Here is a 14,149-nt window from a genome sequence, read left to right as displayed (position 1 = left end):
CCGATGATGGCAAACAGTCTAACAATGGAGTTGATGCCCATGCGCTCTTTCACCGAAAGGAGGTGTCACCGGTCCCGTGACTGGAAAGTCTTCTTCGACGAAACAATATAGCGATCTATGCACAGCATGTGACTACAGCTCTACATGCCAAGAATAGATGTCTTCTGCTAAGTAACATTTCCATTTTTGGTCTGGCTTGACAGTGTAACTGTTGCCTGACCTTTTAACCTATTATTCTACAGTTCTTTGTTTTCACACAAATTCATGCATATTCTCATGGTGTTTAATTTTAATGCTTTCACATTACCATACAGCATTCCTTTAAATCCAGTCATTTTCACATTACCAATGCTTGTTTTATTTTGTTTCATATTCTGTTCTGCTGTTTCCATTTTGCTCTTTTCTTTTTCCAATCTAGTATTTTTTCCTGATAATTTCCTTTTTCTCCTCCATTCAATGTTTTTTGTTCCTTTCTTTGCCTAGTTTCGTTCTTCCTATTTAGATCTTTCCCTCGTTGTGCATTTCCCATTTCTCCCTCCTCATAAGTCATGTATCGTCTCCTTTGTCTTCCTTCTTCCCCACAGATCCAGAGGAGTTTCTGAACCAGCTCTTCCAAGTCCTAAGAGTTGAGCCCCTCTTTCAGATCCGGTACAACTCACTTCTGTGCTGCAAACTCCTTTTCATTTTGTGCCCTCCATTTGCTCTTTTTGGTTTTTTTACTTCCTTCTCTGAGTGGATTCTGTGAGCTAGTGGTGCTGCCTTATTTTGTTTATCCCACCTCTGCTACAAATTATCACTTCAATCTGGGTTACTATTATCACTTCCCTGACTGTGTATCACCTCTGTACTAGTATTTACCCGTACATACCCCAGAACATGTGTATTCCAAGAGGTGTAAGCCTTTGTACGAAATTGATACCGCACTTCGCCTTCCTTACAATGTCTGTCACCTCTGAACTTATACCCCGGTAATCTATATTGTAAGATGACCGAGGACTGTTTACGAAATCAGTACCTCATATCATTTTCCATAATGTGTCTGTTATTTCTTCGCTTTTCATTACTTCTCTAACTTAATGTATATATAGAGTTCCCCAGTTTGTCTTTCTCATGCTTTCTCTTTTGTTCTTAATCTTATCTACTTGCCCTTGTGTCACATTAGCACCTCACTTTATTTCCATTGTGTATGTGTGTGTGAGAGAGAGCGCAAGACCTTATCTCCATTGTGTGTGTGTGTGTTAGAGCGCACGAGACCTCTGCACCTATATGATTCTTGTGCGTGAGAAAGACACCTCATTACCTCCTTGCTCACATCCTCCTCCTCCCAGGTCTTCTGGAGGGAAGGACATGCACGGGTGCATATTCTACCAGATTTTCACCGAAATTAAGCCATCAGTTTCTGTGCCCAGCGTCCAGCAGCTCCTGGAGTGGTCCCTGGTCACGAGCGACCTCAAGTTCACTGAGGTGAGTTAGACTGCGCTGATTGGACGTTTCCAAGTTGAATACAGCTTTAATGCTAATCTTATTCTTGCAGGTGCTCTTTAGGTGTGCTTCCAAGATTAGTTTAGCACTATGTACAAGAGAATATTCTTCTGCATCATAGAACAGTCAATCACAGCCGTAAATGCTAGAGTTTCCTGAATTTCAGCCATTTTTGCACTTATTATTGAACAGCAGAATACAGGAATGTAAAGACATTATGTAAAAAACCCTGACCGTATACTGTCAACTTTCTGCTCTACACCCTCTTTAGGAATGAGTACAGAAATAAGGAAAAAGCAGATAGATAGACAGCATCCCTGATAAACTGAAAACAGGAGATTGCTCATTAAAGAAGCCAGTAACTTTCCTATCCCATCATGCCTTCTACTGGCAGTTGCTTGGATGCTCTGTTTTTCCATTTAATGCTGAAAGGTTCTCTGAACACCTCTTTTGGTTAAACCCTGTTGTTGACTGAAAAGTTGTATTTTTTTGTTGTTCTTGCTTCTTTTAGATTACACATGGTGTTTTTGTACCAATCAATGAATTTCTCTAGAATTTGCGTCTATATTACACCTTTTTCCACTCTTCTGTCTTCAGACAGATCACACATCAACAATTTAGAGAGTAACCCTTTTTAGGTCTCGCCTAGACGAAAGCAAAAGCGAAGCTTTTGCTGTCTAGGGCGAGACAACTTATGTAATCACTTTTGGGGGAATGTGGACAGCAGACTGTCACGAGCTTCTCCTGCCGGAGATTGTACCTCGTGAGCGCGCACGTATTCCCATGCGCAAAGAAAGCCTCACTCACGCATGCGCACATACACACACTGCATACACACACGCACCCCCCCTTAAACAGACACACGCGCACACAGACAGACAGACGCATGCACAGACACACTCAAACAGACACACGCGCGTACACCCCACCCCCACTCACCCCTCCTCTCCCTCAACACACTCACCGGTTCTGACGGTGCTCGTCGGCGGGTCTGCCTCTCGGGCGGCGGTAGCGCTTTGCGGGGCTCTCTCACCACATGAGAGCCCCGCCTTCCCCATGCGCCCGGCCGCTCTTCACCCGGTCCCCCATCACGGGACCGGGACTGAATCAGAAGCCTTCGTGGCTCTCTCTCCGCGATGGGGCGGGACTTCCGGTTGGGGCCGCAATGGGATTGGCCGGCTGCCCAACCGCTTCCAGGTCGTCGCAGGCAGCGCGGCGGCCCGGCGGGGACTTTAACAAACTCCTGGGCTGCGGTGGTGAATTAAAGGCACACGAGGGGTGGGCTCCCTCCCTAATTTAAATATGCAGCGAGCGGGCGAAACCTGGAGTGCGGCGAGTAATATTTATTTATGCCCTCTTTTCCATTTGTCCGACAGTCTTGCTTCCTTACCACCCTGCTATGCATGCATCCTGGTTATCGAACAACCATTAACGGGAGACTCAGTCTCTTTTCCGTCACAGACACGCATAAACTTAAGCAGCACCGAACCGACACCTATCGGCTGGAGGACACTGCAGTCGGTCTTCCTGCATGCTGCCTAATTAACGTTTTCATGCTCTTTTCATCCCCCTTATATACGGCTTCCCAGGCTCACTAGGGCCACCCTGCACGGATAGCCGATACCTGAGACCGAGATTCTAGGTAAGACCTTTGAACAGCCGCGCTGACATAGACCTTGGGCATTTTTATTGTATTTTCTCTACAGCCCGCACTCCTCTTTCCCCTAGCGGATTCTAGAACGTGAGTTGCGGCTTCCTACAACTATCATTCCCAACATGCCCTGTTCATTCACTGCCCTTCTGCCGTTTTCCATTCACTGTCCCACTTAGTGTTCCCATATTCAATTTTCAAGCACCCGCCTCCGTACCCCCCATGTACCAGTATGCCATTGCTTGGCCGGCGGCGTTATAAACGAACAGCATGCATTCTGGCCCCTCGTGTCTCCATTAGCCCGTAGGCCCGCTAGCGCACGGGCGGAGTGCCCCACACAGGTCGCCAGCACACGGCACCCGCAGGCCACCACCCTTTCTTTGTATTATTACCATGTACGGTTGCCACATGCCACTAGTGCAGGTGCACGTCACCGCTTATGGGTGACTAGGCTCCTTTCTCCCCAGCGCCATTGTTTCACTTTTCAATATCTGACGACATGGTGCCAAGGTTTACCGCCTTATCTGCCATGTTTGCCCACTAGCTCTCTGCACGCATCGCAGCGAGGTGCTTACCTTAGGCTTCCGTCTATCACCTCAAGCTTGTATTTAAGGGCTCTCATTTTCTTCAGGTCTCTCTTCACCAGCACTTATCAAGACGGCCTCTTCACCCTTGCCAGCCTTAACTTTGAGTGCCACTGATTGATTCCTTTTCCACGCACCAGGAGAGGCCCAGGCTGGACCTACTGCACTCACGTCCTCAATGCACGATCCATCTTACATCTGCATTGGTATCTACCCCTCTGTTTTATTTACCCCACCAGGGCCATGCGTGGTCTGTCATTATGCCTGTTCCGCCTCAGAAGCACCACGGAGTTCTGTATCCAATTGTATATGACAAGCGCATATGGGGTCCCGTAGGCAATCGGCTGTACATATCCTCTGTAGCCCTTTGTATGTCATTACATCACTCAGCGCCACCACCGCATCAATCTGGGCAACCATTCAACAACTGGTTCAAATATGTTCTCTCAATGTTTGAAGCTTCATTACAAATGTCACAAAAAGATGTTAATATTTCACTTCTGTTCTTGGATTTTCGTCACAAAAAAATACACTGAACATAATCTTCACAAAAGTTATTTACAAAAGTTTAAGCTGAACGCAAGATGGGCGCACACCGCTGGCCTCTCCACCGGATTGCCCCTCAGCATTCTGGGAGTGGTAGTGCGAGTAGCAAACGAAACCGGAAAGTTCAAAGTGTATCACCTTGGATGGTGCAAATCAGTTCTTGAAAGTTCGGTAATCTCTAGACCCGAGACATGGCCCGGGTTTCGGGATTTGTATCCCTCATCAGTAGAGATAAAGTTCAGGGGTGGTGAAGAAAGCTGCCGTAGATCCGTCAAGGGCTTTGTTGCCTGCTCGGCACGCAGGTGCCTTTCCCAAAAAGCCTGTCGGCTTTGGAGACTCGCAAAAGCCCTTAAGTAGAACGCAAGATGGGCGCACACCGCTGGCCTCTCCACCGGATCGCCCCTCAGCATTCTGGGAGTGGTAGTGCGAGTAGCAAACGAAACCGGAAAGTTCAAAGTGTATCACCTTGGATGGTGCAAATCAGTTCTTGAAAGTTCGGTAATCTCTAGACCCGAGACATGGCCCGGGTTTCGGGATTTGTATCCCTCATCAGTAGAGATAAAGTTCAGGGGTGGTGAAGAAAGCCGCCGTAGATCCGTCAAGGGCTTTGTTGCCTGCTCGGCACACAGGTGCGTTTCCCAAAAAGCCTGTCGGCTTTGGAGGCTCGCAAAAGCCCTTAAGTAGAATGCAAGATGGGCGCACACCGCTGGCCTCTCCACCGGATCGCCCCTCAGCATTCTGGGAGTGGTAGTGCGAGTATCAAACGAAACCGGAAAGTTCAAAGTGTATCACCTTGGATGGTGCAAATCAGTTCTTGAAAGTTCGGTAATCTCTAGACCCAAGACAAGTTTAAGCTATTGCCATTATAAATTACAATAACTTTTATTTAAGTATTATTTAAAAAAATAATTTAAAGCCATTGTTATTTGTAATATCAATACATCTAAGCCTCGTAAATACAACACATATTGCATTACAAATGCTACAGGTGTCACATTTGTGAAAGTTAAAACTATTGGCATTGTAAATGACAAAGCTATTTATTTCGCTATTTTCAAAACCAACACATAAATAAAAAATGTGTCATTTACAATACCAATAGCTCAAACTTTCCTAATGCGAGACCTATTGCATTGCAAATGCTTGTTTATAAAAGGCACTGGGGATTTGGTTCAGCCAAACAAATACAAAAGCTTTTCCAGTGGTCTTGTTTTTAAAATCCATTTTTTCACTATGTGAATGTTTAATTATCAACCTAAGAACAACATATATAACTTCGATGTCAACAAATAACCAATTATGCTTCAACCAAAATATTTAGAATCTCATAAATATTTAATAAAATACACATACAACTTTTGTATTGGTTCAGGCAAATCAGGCATGACTGTTTGGCAAATCCCCTAGCTGTTGGACAAAGAAAGCTGCTAAAGTCCCAAATACCTGATGTGTGTTCATTTATACCTAACTAATTCACTGAGCTGAGCGGTAGGATGACCTCAATAAGCAGAGGTATAAGGGCACCCAGAATCGCTAAACAGATCAAAGATAGGCTCATTGTAATGGGACACAGCTCTCTACCCCCCCCCCCCCCCAAAGGACTCAAAACTGAGGGGCATCTGTGGAGAGGTGGAGGCGGAAAGTACACCACCACTCCATATACTGGAGTCATGCTTGTTCGATGTTCAGAACTTCGAGGCACTTCTTTCTACCTGTGCACCATCAAAGACTGATTCACTGTCTCTGGACACTAATGAGGACACCACCAGCATTGCAACATGGCTTTTCATAACACTCAACATCAAGGAATTCAACATTTAAGCATTTAACCAGGAGACCTAGATTGGTGACAAAGAAGCACAAATCTTTATCTTGGAGAAGGCTTTTTTCTTTTTCTCCTTCACCACCAACCGGTTCTCAACTTGGTATCCATGGTTAACCTTTTGATGACTTGGTTCAAACATCATTGCAATCTGTGGGTCTACCTTTTGCGCACAAAGTACTCATAGGGGCTAAAAACGTCATTCCTTTTTTTCAAGAAGGATTACACCTCCATAGTCAGTTGATGTAGAAGGGTCCTTTCTCAAGCAGTTCCATCCAACGTTCTGTTAGTTCAGCAGTTACCACCATGCTGACCCAACTGGAGTTTCCAATCAGTGATCCAACAGTGGTATTATTACCACAAAAGAAGAGAAAGAGGAATTTTACTTAGTCTACTTGGAGACATATGGGCACTGATTCAAACCTTTTCACTTCTCATGTTCCTACATTCCACCAGTCTCTTTATCCGGGTATTGCCCATTGATAATGTTGCCACTTTTCACTATATGCTGATTAGAGGGGTTTTGAATCTCATATTACGTTTAATATACTTGAAACATCACTCTCTGTAATCATTGAGATGCTGCAGCAAAGAGCTCGATCCCGACCCTCTCATTCTGGGATTTGCGAAGATTACAGTGGAGAAAGTCCTGATGTGCTGCAACTCCAAAAAAGTACAAACTACATAAGCAAGAGCTGGCCTGACTCCGTCATTGTCTTGGCTACCGGGCAGTATCATGCATCTACTCCGGAGAAGACAGTGCTCAAAGATGGGGAAAGTAAATGCTAAGATTCCTTGGACAGAAAGGTACGTGGAGCCAAAGGAACAGTAATGAAGGCAGCTAGTAAAAAAACACTTTTGGCGAGATACTATAGGGCTGTTTGCAGAAAGCACGCTTTACATAAGAGAGACGATATGAATGAGGGCCTCATGGTGTCAAACCAATGAATAAATAATTCTGCAGACTACTGCTTTGGTCTTGCTGTTTGCAGAGCATGCTACTTGAGACTAACTTTTTCAAAGTATGATGCACAAACCCAAGGAAAAAGCAAGCTGAAAGCTTGAAAGGTCAGGGTCTACTAAAAAGATTGCTCTACAGGCAACTAGACAAATGCTACCACCCATATCAGTCTCAGGGGGTTCAAACCCCACTTCAGCAACTGAATCTACAGCAACAGGCTTAGCATAGACGACAGTAACATCAGAGAAAGTAATTGAGAGGCTGCTGTTCTCATCAGCAAGCTACAGGGTGGAAGTCGCAGAAAAGCCACCAGATACACTTCTTCCCTTCAGCTATGTGTCATTCTAATCAGGGGAGGTACTGGCTATCAGAAAAACACATAACCATAGCCAGGTGAATGCTGAATAGTGTGCCAAATAGTAATGGTCTACAGTTCAAGGCACCTCATCCTTTCTTACTACCCACTTGCACCTGATGAAGAAACGAACATTTACTCATCAAGTAAAAGTGCCATAAACCTCATTCCTCTATCATGAAGTGAAGAAACATTTCCTAAAGACTTTACTCAAGAATTCCCTATCGCAGAGTCTGCATGTAAACACGTCATGGCCTTTATCTAGGTTACCTGTCTGTCTTCTGAACAGATCGAAGATTCTTCAGAATGCGGTGCCTCACTGCATCTCATATCTTATGCAGAGGACTTCTGTTAAATATCTCCTCCCTGCTTTACACTTGCTGTCCATACAGCAGGGTTGCTCTCTTAAAGCTTTCTGCCTAGCTTATAAAACAGTTAGTGCCATTAGCCCCATCTGTCTGTCCAGAAAGTCTACCTCTGTAGGCCAGCAAGGGCTCTACACACCGTTGGCTCTTTTTCTCCAGGTGCCATGGTTTCTGAGAAGCCGAATTGGTGGCAATTTGTTTTCTTATTGTACTGCCAAGCTGTGGAATTCTCTTCTCTCTCTCTGAGGCTTGCACCTGACTACACTGCATTCAGGAACAATTTGAAAACTTGGTTGTCTCAGTAGTGGCAATCTCTTTCCTCACCGTCTGGATACATGCACCGGGACGCCGCTTTTTTGGGGTAGCGGTGTGCTTCAGAAATATTAATAATTTCTTGTTACAAAATAAAGATCCTAGATATAAAAAAGTTCACCGAAGGGGTAAAAAGATGTTTTGTTTGCTAGCTCTTCATAAGACCTATTCACAGTTAAACATGGGAAACTAGATATGTGCAGCAAATTTGCAGGATGTCATGTGCTCATTCTGGAAGTTCTTAAAACACAGAACGTACCTGAGGTTTGTAGTCAGCTCATAGTCCCAGTATTTTCCTTCCATTCAAACTGAATTCAGATCCACAAATGTTTCCAATTGCTTGGAAATCAATTTCTACGTTTAGGAAATCAGCCTCTTTTGCATGGTCACCCAGTATTTCTAGCCTTTTGCTGGACCCTCTGTTTTTGCTTGCTTCAAAACTCTATACACCTTAACCCTGCTAACCCCTTGTAAAGTGCCTCCGCTCCCCTTTAAAACATGGTTGAGTTGGCATATTCTTAATTGGTATATGAGTCCCTAGTATATAGTACAAAATGTACTGTGAGTTAAATGCAGCCAGTGGATTGCATCACCTTCTATGCAAACACTACAGTGACATTGTAAAGCATGGCTAGAGGCCTACCAGTGTAACCTGACCATTTTGACAGGTCAAAACCTCCCTGTGGGAGCGCAGGTTTAATATACAGGCGAGGAGGCTGGATGAATTTACGAACAGGTAGAGTTTTATTGTCAACAAGCTTAGGTTCAGGTAAAACAGATGTCCGGGCGTCACAATAATCCTCTTCAGGTGATTCTTCCTCTTTAAATATTGGGGCGGAGGGCGATGATTCAAGCTCCTCGTCTTCGGAGTCGAAGGGTGTTCCCCGGGGGCTCATAAAAGAGGAAAGAGAAGGAGTCGTCGGACACCAGTTTCCTAAATATCAGTGGGGTAACCCGTCACCGCACCTTGGATGTGTTTAGTATTAGGCACAATTAGGGCTTGGAATCAGTGCTTAGGGAAGGAAAGGAACTAGTGAGGGGGTTAAAGAAAACAAGTTGGAAGCCCACGTCTTTTAAAGTAAGACTTTTAAACCACAATAAACCCTACTAGAGGTAGACTCTGGCCATCTCATTATCATGAGTATATGAAAACATTAACCAAATTCAGGGTTCTTTCACGGGACGCGCTTACAGCAATAGGCATTAGTATGACCAACAGTGTAATCTGCCGCCTACATTACGCTCCTCCCGCAACCCTCCGTTACCTTCCCACCTCCCTCTAATCCTCGTGGTAACCCCACACTCACCGGCCCCTGCCGCAAACTCTCCTGAGTCCGCGGCCGATCTTCAGCGTCCTCCGGTGGAATCCACCACTCTTCACACCAGGGCTCGTCCGTTTCTTCTCCCTCGATATCTCCTCTCCTGGGCTTCTCCACGCTGGTCACTCCGGAGGATGTCCCGTTCTTCGCTGCTCCTTCCGACGTCCTCTCCCACTCTCCAGCTTCATGCAGATGCCCGCCCCCTTCCTCGCAGACCGCCGATTTCATTGGTCTTCCGCGATTGCTGTCGTCCTCTTCCGGGTCCTGCCTCCCCGCTCTCTGTAGGGAGACGAAAAGACGGCATGGATGTGGATCGGGAGTTTCCTCGTTCTGGTCTTGAGACTGATCCCGGTGACTTCCGACCATGGGACCGCATCGGTTAGTAATTCCTCACACTCCGTTTTAAATATTAAGTCACCTCTATATAGACCTTGTAGGCCACAAATCAGAATGCTTGATATTAAATCGTAGGACATGCAAAAATGTAATGATAACATGTCCTTACAGGGACAAGCACCCAAGAACTATGTTTCATTGTAGCAGGCTTAACTGTCCTATTTACAAAACGTGAGCACAGATTAGCATTATAAAATTGTCTCGGGAATGGAACTAGCCATAAAAATAATATAACTATTTTAGTAGTTATTGCAAATCGAATTCAATGGTGAAGTCGAATTTTTAATAAATATTAAGAAAAAATAACTTTTGGAAATTGCCTTTTGCCTTCCTGAAATTTTTGGAGGCTCAATTTGCATTTGCTCTCCCACTCCTGCCAGCTATTCATTAGCCTTTAAATAGGTGTGAAGAAGGAGGAGGTAGGCGAGCAAGAAGTTAACAGGGAGAGCCGAGCCAAGGGACTGGCATGGCTCAAAGAGCCCGCGCACTAGCCGAGCCCTGAAAATGCGTAAATCATTGAACAAACGTGGTATAAAAAAATTATAGTCATGTCAAAATTCAAACTACATTTTATTAACACGCAGAAGCTTTTCACCTTACTACATCCAATTATATCACTACATTTACGGGCATTTAATAAAAGTGATGGTTTTTAAACATGACAGATATTTTCATTTCCCCCACCCTGACGACAATGCCACTGGTGACTGGTGCACTAATAGGAAAGTCTCTTGCCATTTGCACCCTGTACGTGGACTATATTTTTATTATATGCAACAGCACTAGTGTATTAAATCAAAGACAAGTTTATTTTCTCATAGACTGCACATCCTAAACTCATGTACTTGAGGGTGTTCTCAAAAGTAACAATGAAGAAAATGAAGCTCAGAGAAATAAAGTATTATTCAAGGATCGCACTGTTAGGTGAAGTGAAGAAGCTGTGATTGATTCCAGGTGTTCTGATTCTTCATTATGGAGTTCAGCCTCTAAATTGGTACCTCTGTCTCTCGAATGTTTTACGTCTCACTGCCTTTTGTTTAATTCTTGGTGTGTTTGGTTGGAGTGTGGTGGCAGGCAGTAGCCACACAAGAGCTTGGTTCTTTTTGGGCTTGAGAATCGAAGAGAACCAGGCATCTGGCTTGGTCCTAACTCAAGCTTTCAGTGGCTAGAAAAAGGCATGAAGTGCCTCATAGAAGCAATTAATAAAGGAGTTATCTCTGCTGAATGGGTAGACATACCTCAACTGAACCTGAAAATACAATACGCACGGTGGGGCTGTGAGCATTCTTTTTTACATTAAAGTGTTAAACCCTGCTTGACAGGTCTGATAGATTTAGGAGAAGCATTCTTGAAAGGAAGAGGAAACAGGATGCAACACTCTGTGAACGCAGCCCGCCTTTGGGACGCCCTCCCCTGTAATCTAAGGATGGAACCAGATTACCTCCGGTTCAGGAAACTTCTGAAAACACACCTGTTCCCCTGATCCCCGTTTCTCTTTTCTCCCTTACACTCCACCCTCTCGACTGTCCTGGTCTTAGCGCTGGGATACTTCCGGGTTACTATGCGCTCTACAAAACCCTAATAATAATAACACCAATTATTGTGTAATCTCTCTCTGGTTGCAGAAAACCCAAATTTTGTTCTACAAGATAGCTGTCTTTGCATTTTTTGTACGTCCAGTGAGTGCTTTAGGACTCTAAAATTACCATAGTACACTCCCACACACATCCCAGCCCTCAGAACCCAAAATTAGTGTGGCCATGACTTTCCCCATCTTGAATATGGCCATTCGTTAGGGCGAACCCACTAGCTTGTTCCAGGCATAAATGTGGCGCCTCCAAGCACCCACTTCAGAACACTCCTAGAACTGAGGAAGGTAGAAGAGGACTAAACCTGCTGCCTGTGACTAGAGAATGACCCGAAAGGGCTAGACTTGCTCCCTATTATGTCCAGGACAAAGGGGTTGACTCCAAGGGTCATACGGCGGACCACCTGTTAAAGCAAAAGTGACACAGCAAGCTATAAGAGGCATTTTCATGCAACTACACAGCTGATCAATGGCAACTAGATATAGACTGGGCCTTACTGTTTGTCCTCTGCCTGACACACTGTGAGTCTCTAAGTGTCTCCCCTGAGGTCATAGGTGACTTTACAATTGTGTCACTGTGGTGGATTGGGACTTAAATAATTATAGTTAGAATCTAAAATCTTTGACTGGGACAAACATGGTTGGTGATTCCCACCCGTCCTCCATCGTGGCCAGCCTCATATTGTACCTTGGTTCTGTTCTACTGCGACCATTGACTATCATTGGCACTTTATGCTTCGTAATGCTATTTCTACTTAAAACTTTAAAAATTCACATCTCCTGTACCCCTTATTAGATTTTTATCATTTTGGAGTCTTTTGTTTATTACGCTGTAGTTGATCATTCTATTTCAGTTTAGGGTTTCTATTGTTTTGCATTTCAGCTTTATTACTGTTTTGGTACTGTAAATATTCTTTACAAATGGTTCCAAATTAAGCCTGTCTGCTCTGCGCCATAACTACCAGGAGATTGCACTCAGGTTAGTTTAGTGACTTTTAGGGTTCTCCCTGACACCGGGTTTGTTAATCCATTGAGATTGGTAGTCACCCGCCACAAATAATAATCCAACTTCTTACACCACTCCAGTTCAAGTGCTGAAATATCAGGTACCCAAAACAGCTGTATGAGTAGGAAGAGTGTTTCCTTTGGAAGAGAGGGTATTCTCTTTAATTCTGGAATAACTGCAACTTCAACAAAATCGAACTCAATCTACAAGACTTCCTGCATCTTTGGCTTTCCAATTACGAGGCTGCTCAGTATACAGATTCAACGTCACTGCTCCAACGCTGCTGAACATTTTCCTGCCTGCCCATTATCACAGGAACACACAGGGCAGCAGGAGCAGGTAGGTGAACGATGCTGGGACCCACAAGATTGTTGTGATACATGGGCTTTGCGGATCACTGGTGGGCATAGGGGTGGTGTCAAATGATGAAGCAAAAAAAGCAAGTACAAAAAATGTATGCTCTGCTCAGGGTTAGAGCAGAGTCTGAACTGGGGTGGCAGAGTGGGCTAAAGAACGGTGATGGATTAAACCCAGATCTGTTGACTTGGTGTGAGTGTTTGATTGGTTCAGATGCTCCGTCCATCACCACCCCCTTTTGTACCGCTTTGTTCGCCATAAGTTGGCAGGGTGTTCTCAGATGTGAGTCCCTTACTCACTTTGCTACTGGATTCAAGCAAGCCGGGCTGAAGACGGCTGAAATGCCAGAAACCAGTCCACGGAAGCTTGTTTCTGGTCCAGGGAAGGCATGGCTTGGCAGTTCGGGCTGGACTGTTCCCATGAGGCACAGGGTCAAACTGTTTTGCATATGGCCATATCTGAACTGGGGTGGCAGAGTGGGCTAAAGAACGTGATGGATTAAACCCAGATCTGTTGACTGGGTGTGAGTGTTTGATTGGTTCAGATGCTCCGGGTTAGGGCATTTGGATGGGGCGGGGGTGATCCATATTAAAGGAGGGTGGAAAACTTTGCTTACGTCATAGACCTGATGCTTGCGTTGGTGGCTTCCTCCAAGTGATATGCCCTACAGTCAGGCTACTTATGAGACCTCTTAGGCAATGTTTAGAGGATCAATGGAACCAGATGCACAACAATTGGTAAAACGTACGTTGTCTGTTTCAAGAAGTGTCTCAGTCTCTTTGTGTTGGTAGTATCATGCCTGTATGTTACAAGCCAATCAATCCTTTCCATCAGGAGTTAACAATACAATCCATTGTAACCGAAGCATCCCTGCTGGTATGGGAAGGGCCTCTGGTGCCTGAGGAGCAAGGAATTTGGTGAAAGAAGGAATCCTGTCATATCCGCATGCTACAACCCGGAGACAGACTGCCTGTCCCTCAAGCTTTCCTTCCTTCTCTGATGCTGGACAGAATTCTGGTCTAGATGAACAATATGACTACCTTGTTGTAGGTAAACCGCAGGATGGCACCAGATCCGGAACTCTAGGACTTGAGGAAATGTCAACATATTGGGTAATGGATCATTCCGAGGGTTTATCAATCAAAACAGTTTCACCTTCCAGGAGTACAAAAAATACACACTTACAGTGAGGAGGGCCTGAAACGAAAACCACCAATGGGTTTTGGAAACAAAGTCTTGCCAGTCATTTTCAAAGAATGCGGCATTCTACACATAGACCTTTTGGCACAGCAGAAAACATAAAATGCTGAGTCTTCGTCTGCAGACACATGGAGCCACAGTTACTGGTCAAGGCATTTTCACTATGCCTTTAAAATCAATCCCACTCATTTTATCAATTATGTTA

At 44.7% G+C, this 14,149-nt stretch overlaps 1 protein-coding gene across 1 annotated transcript in view; it reads left to right on the top strand.

Moving 5' to 3' along the window:
• Positions 1-14,149, top strand: part of LOC147715136 (ubiquitin carboxyl-terminal hydrolase CYLD-like) — a 272,321-nt gene that overhangs the window by 217,483 nt on the left and 40,689 nt on the right. The window contains exons 12-13 of the mRNA XM_086923618.1: positions 585-648; positions 1,329-1,464. Of these exons, the coding sequence (XP_086779744.1) occupies positions 585-648; positions 1,329-1,464 (200 nt within the window). The remainder of the gene's footprint in view (positions 1-584; positions 649-1,328; positions 1,465-14,149) is intronic.

This window comes from Lissotriton vulgaris, chromosome 5 (genome assembly GCF_964263255.1).
Source record: "Lissotriton vulgaris chromosome 5, aLisVul1.2, whole genome shotgun sequence".
NCBI classification, from domain to species: domain Eukaryota; kingdom Metazoa; phylum Chordata; class Amphibia; order Caudata; family Salamandridae; genus Lissotriton; species Lissotriton vulgaris.
Note: the sequence above shows the minus strand (reverse complement) of the source record. Positions and strands in the feature narration are given on the sequence as shown.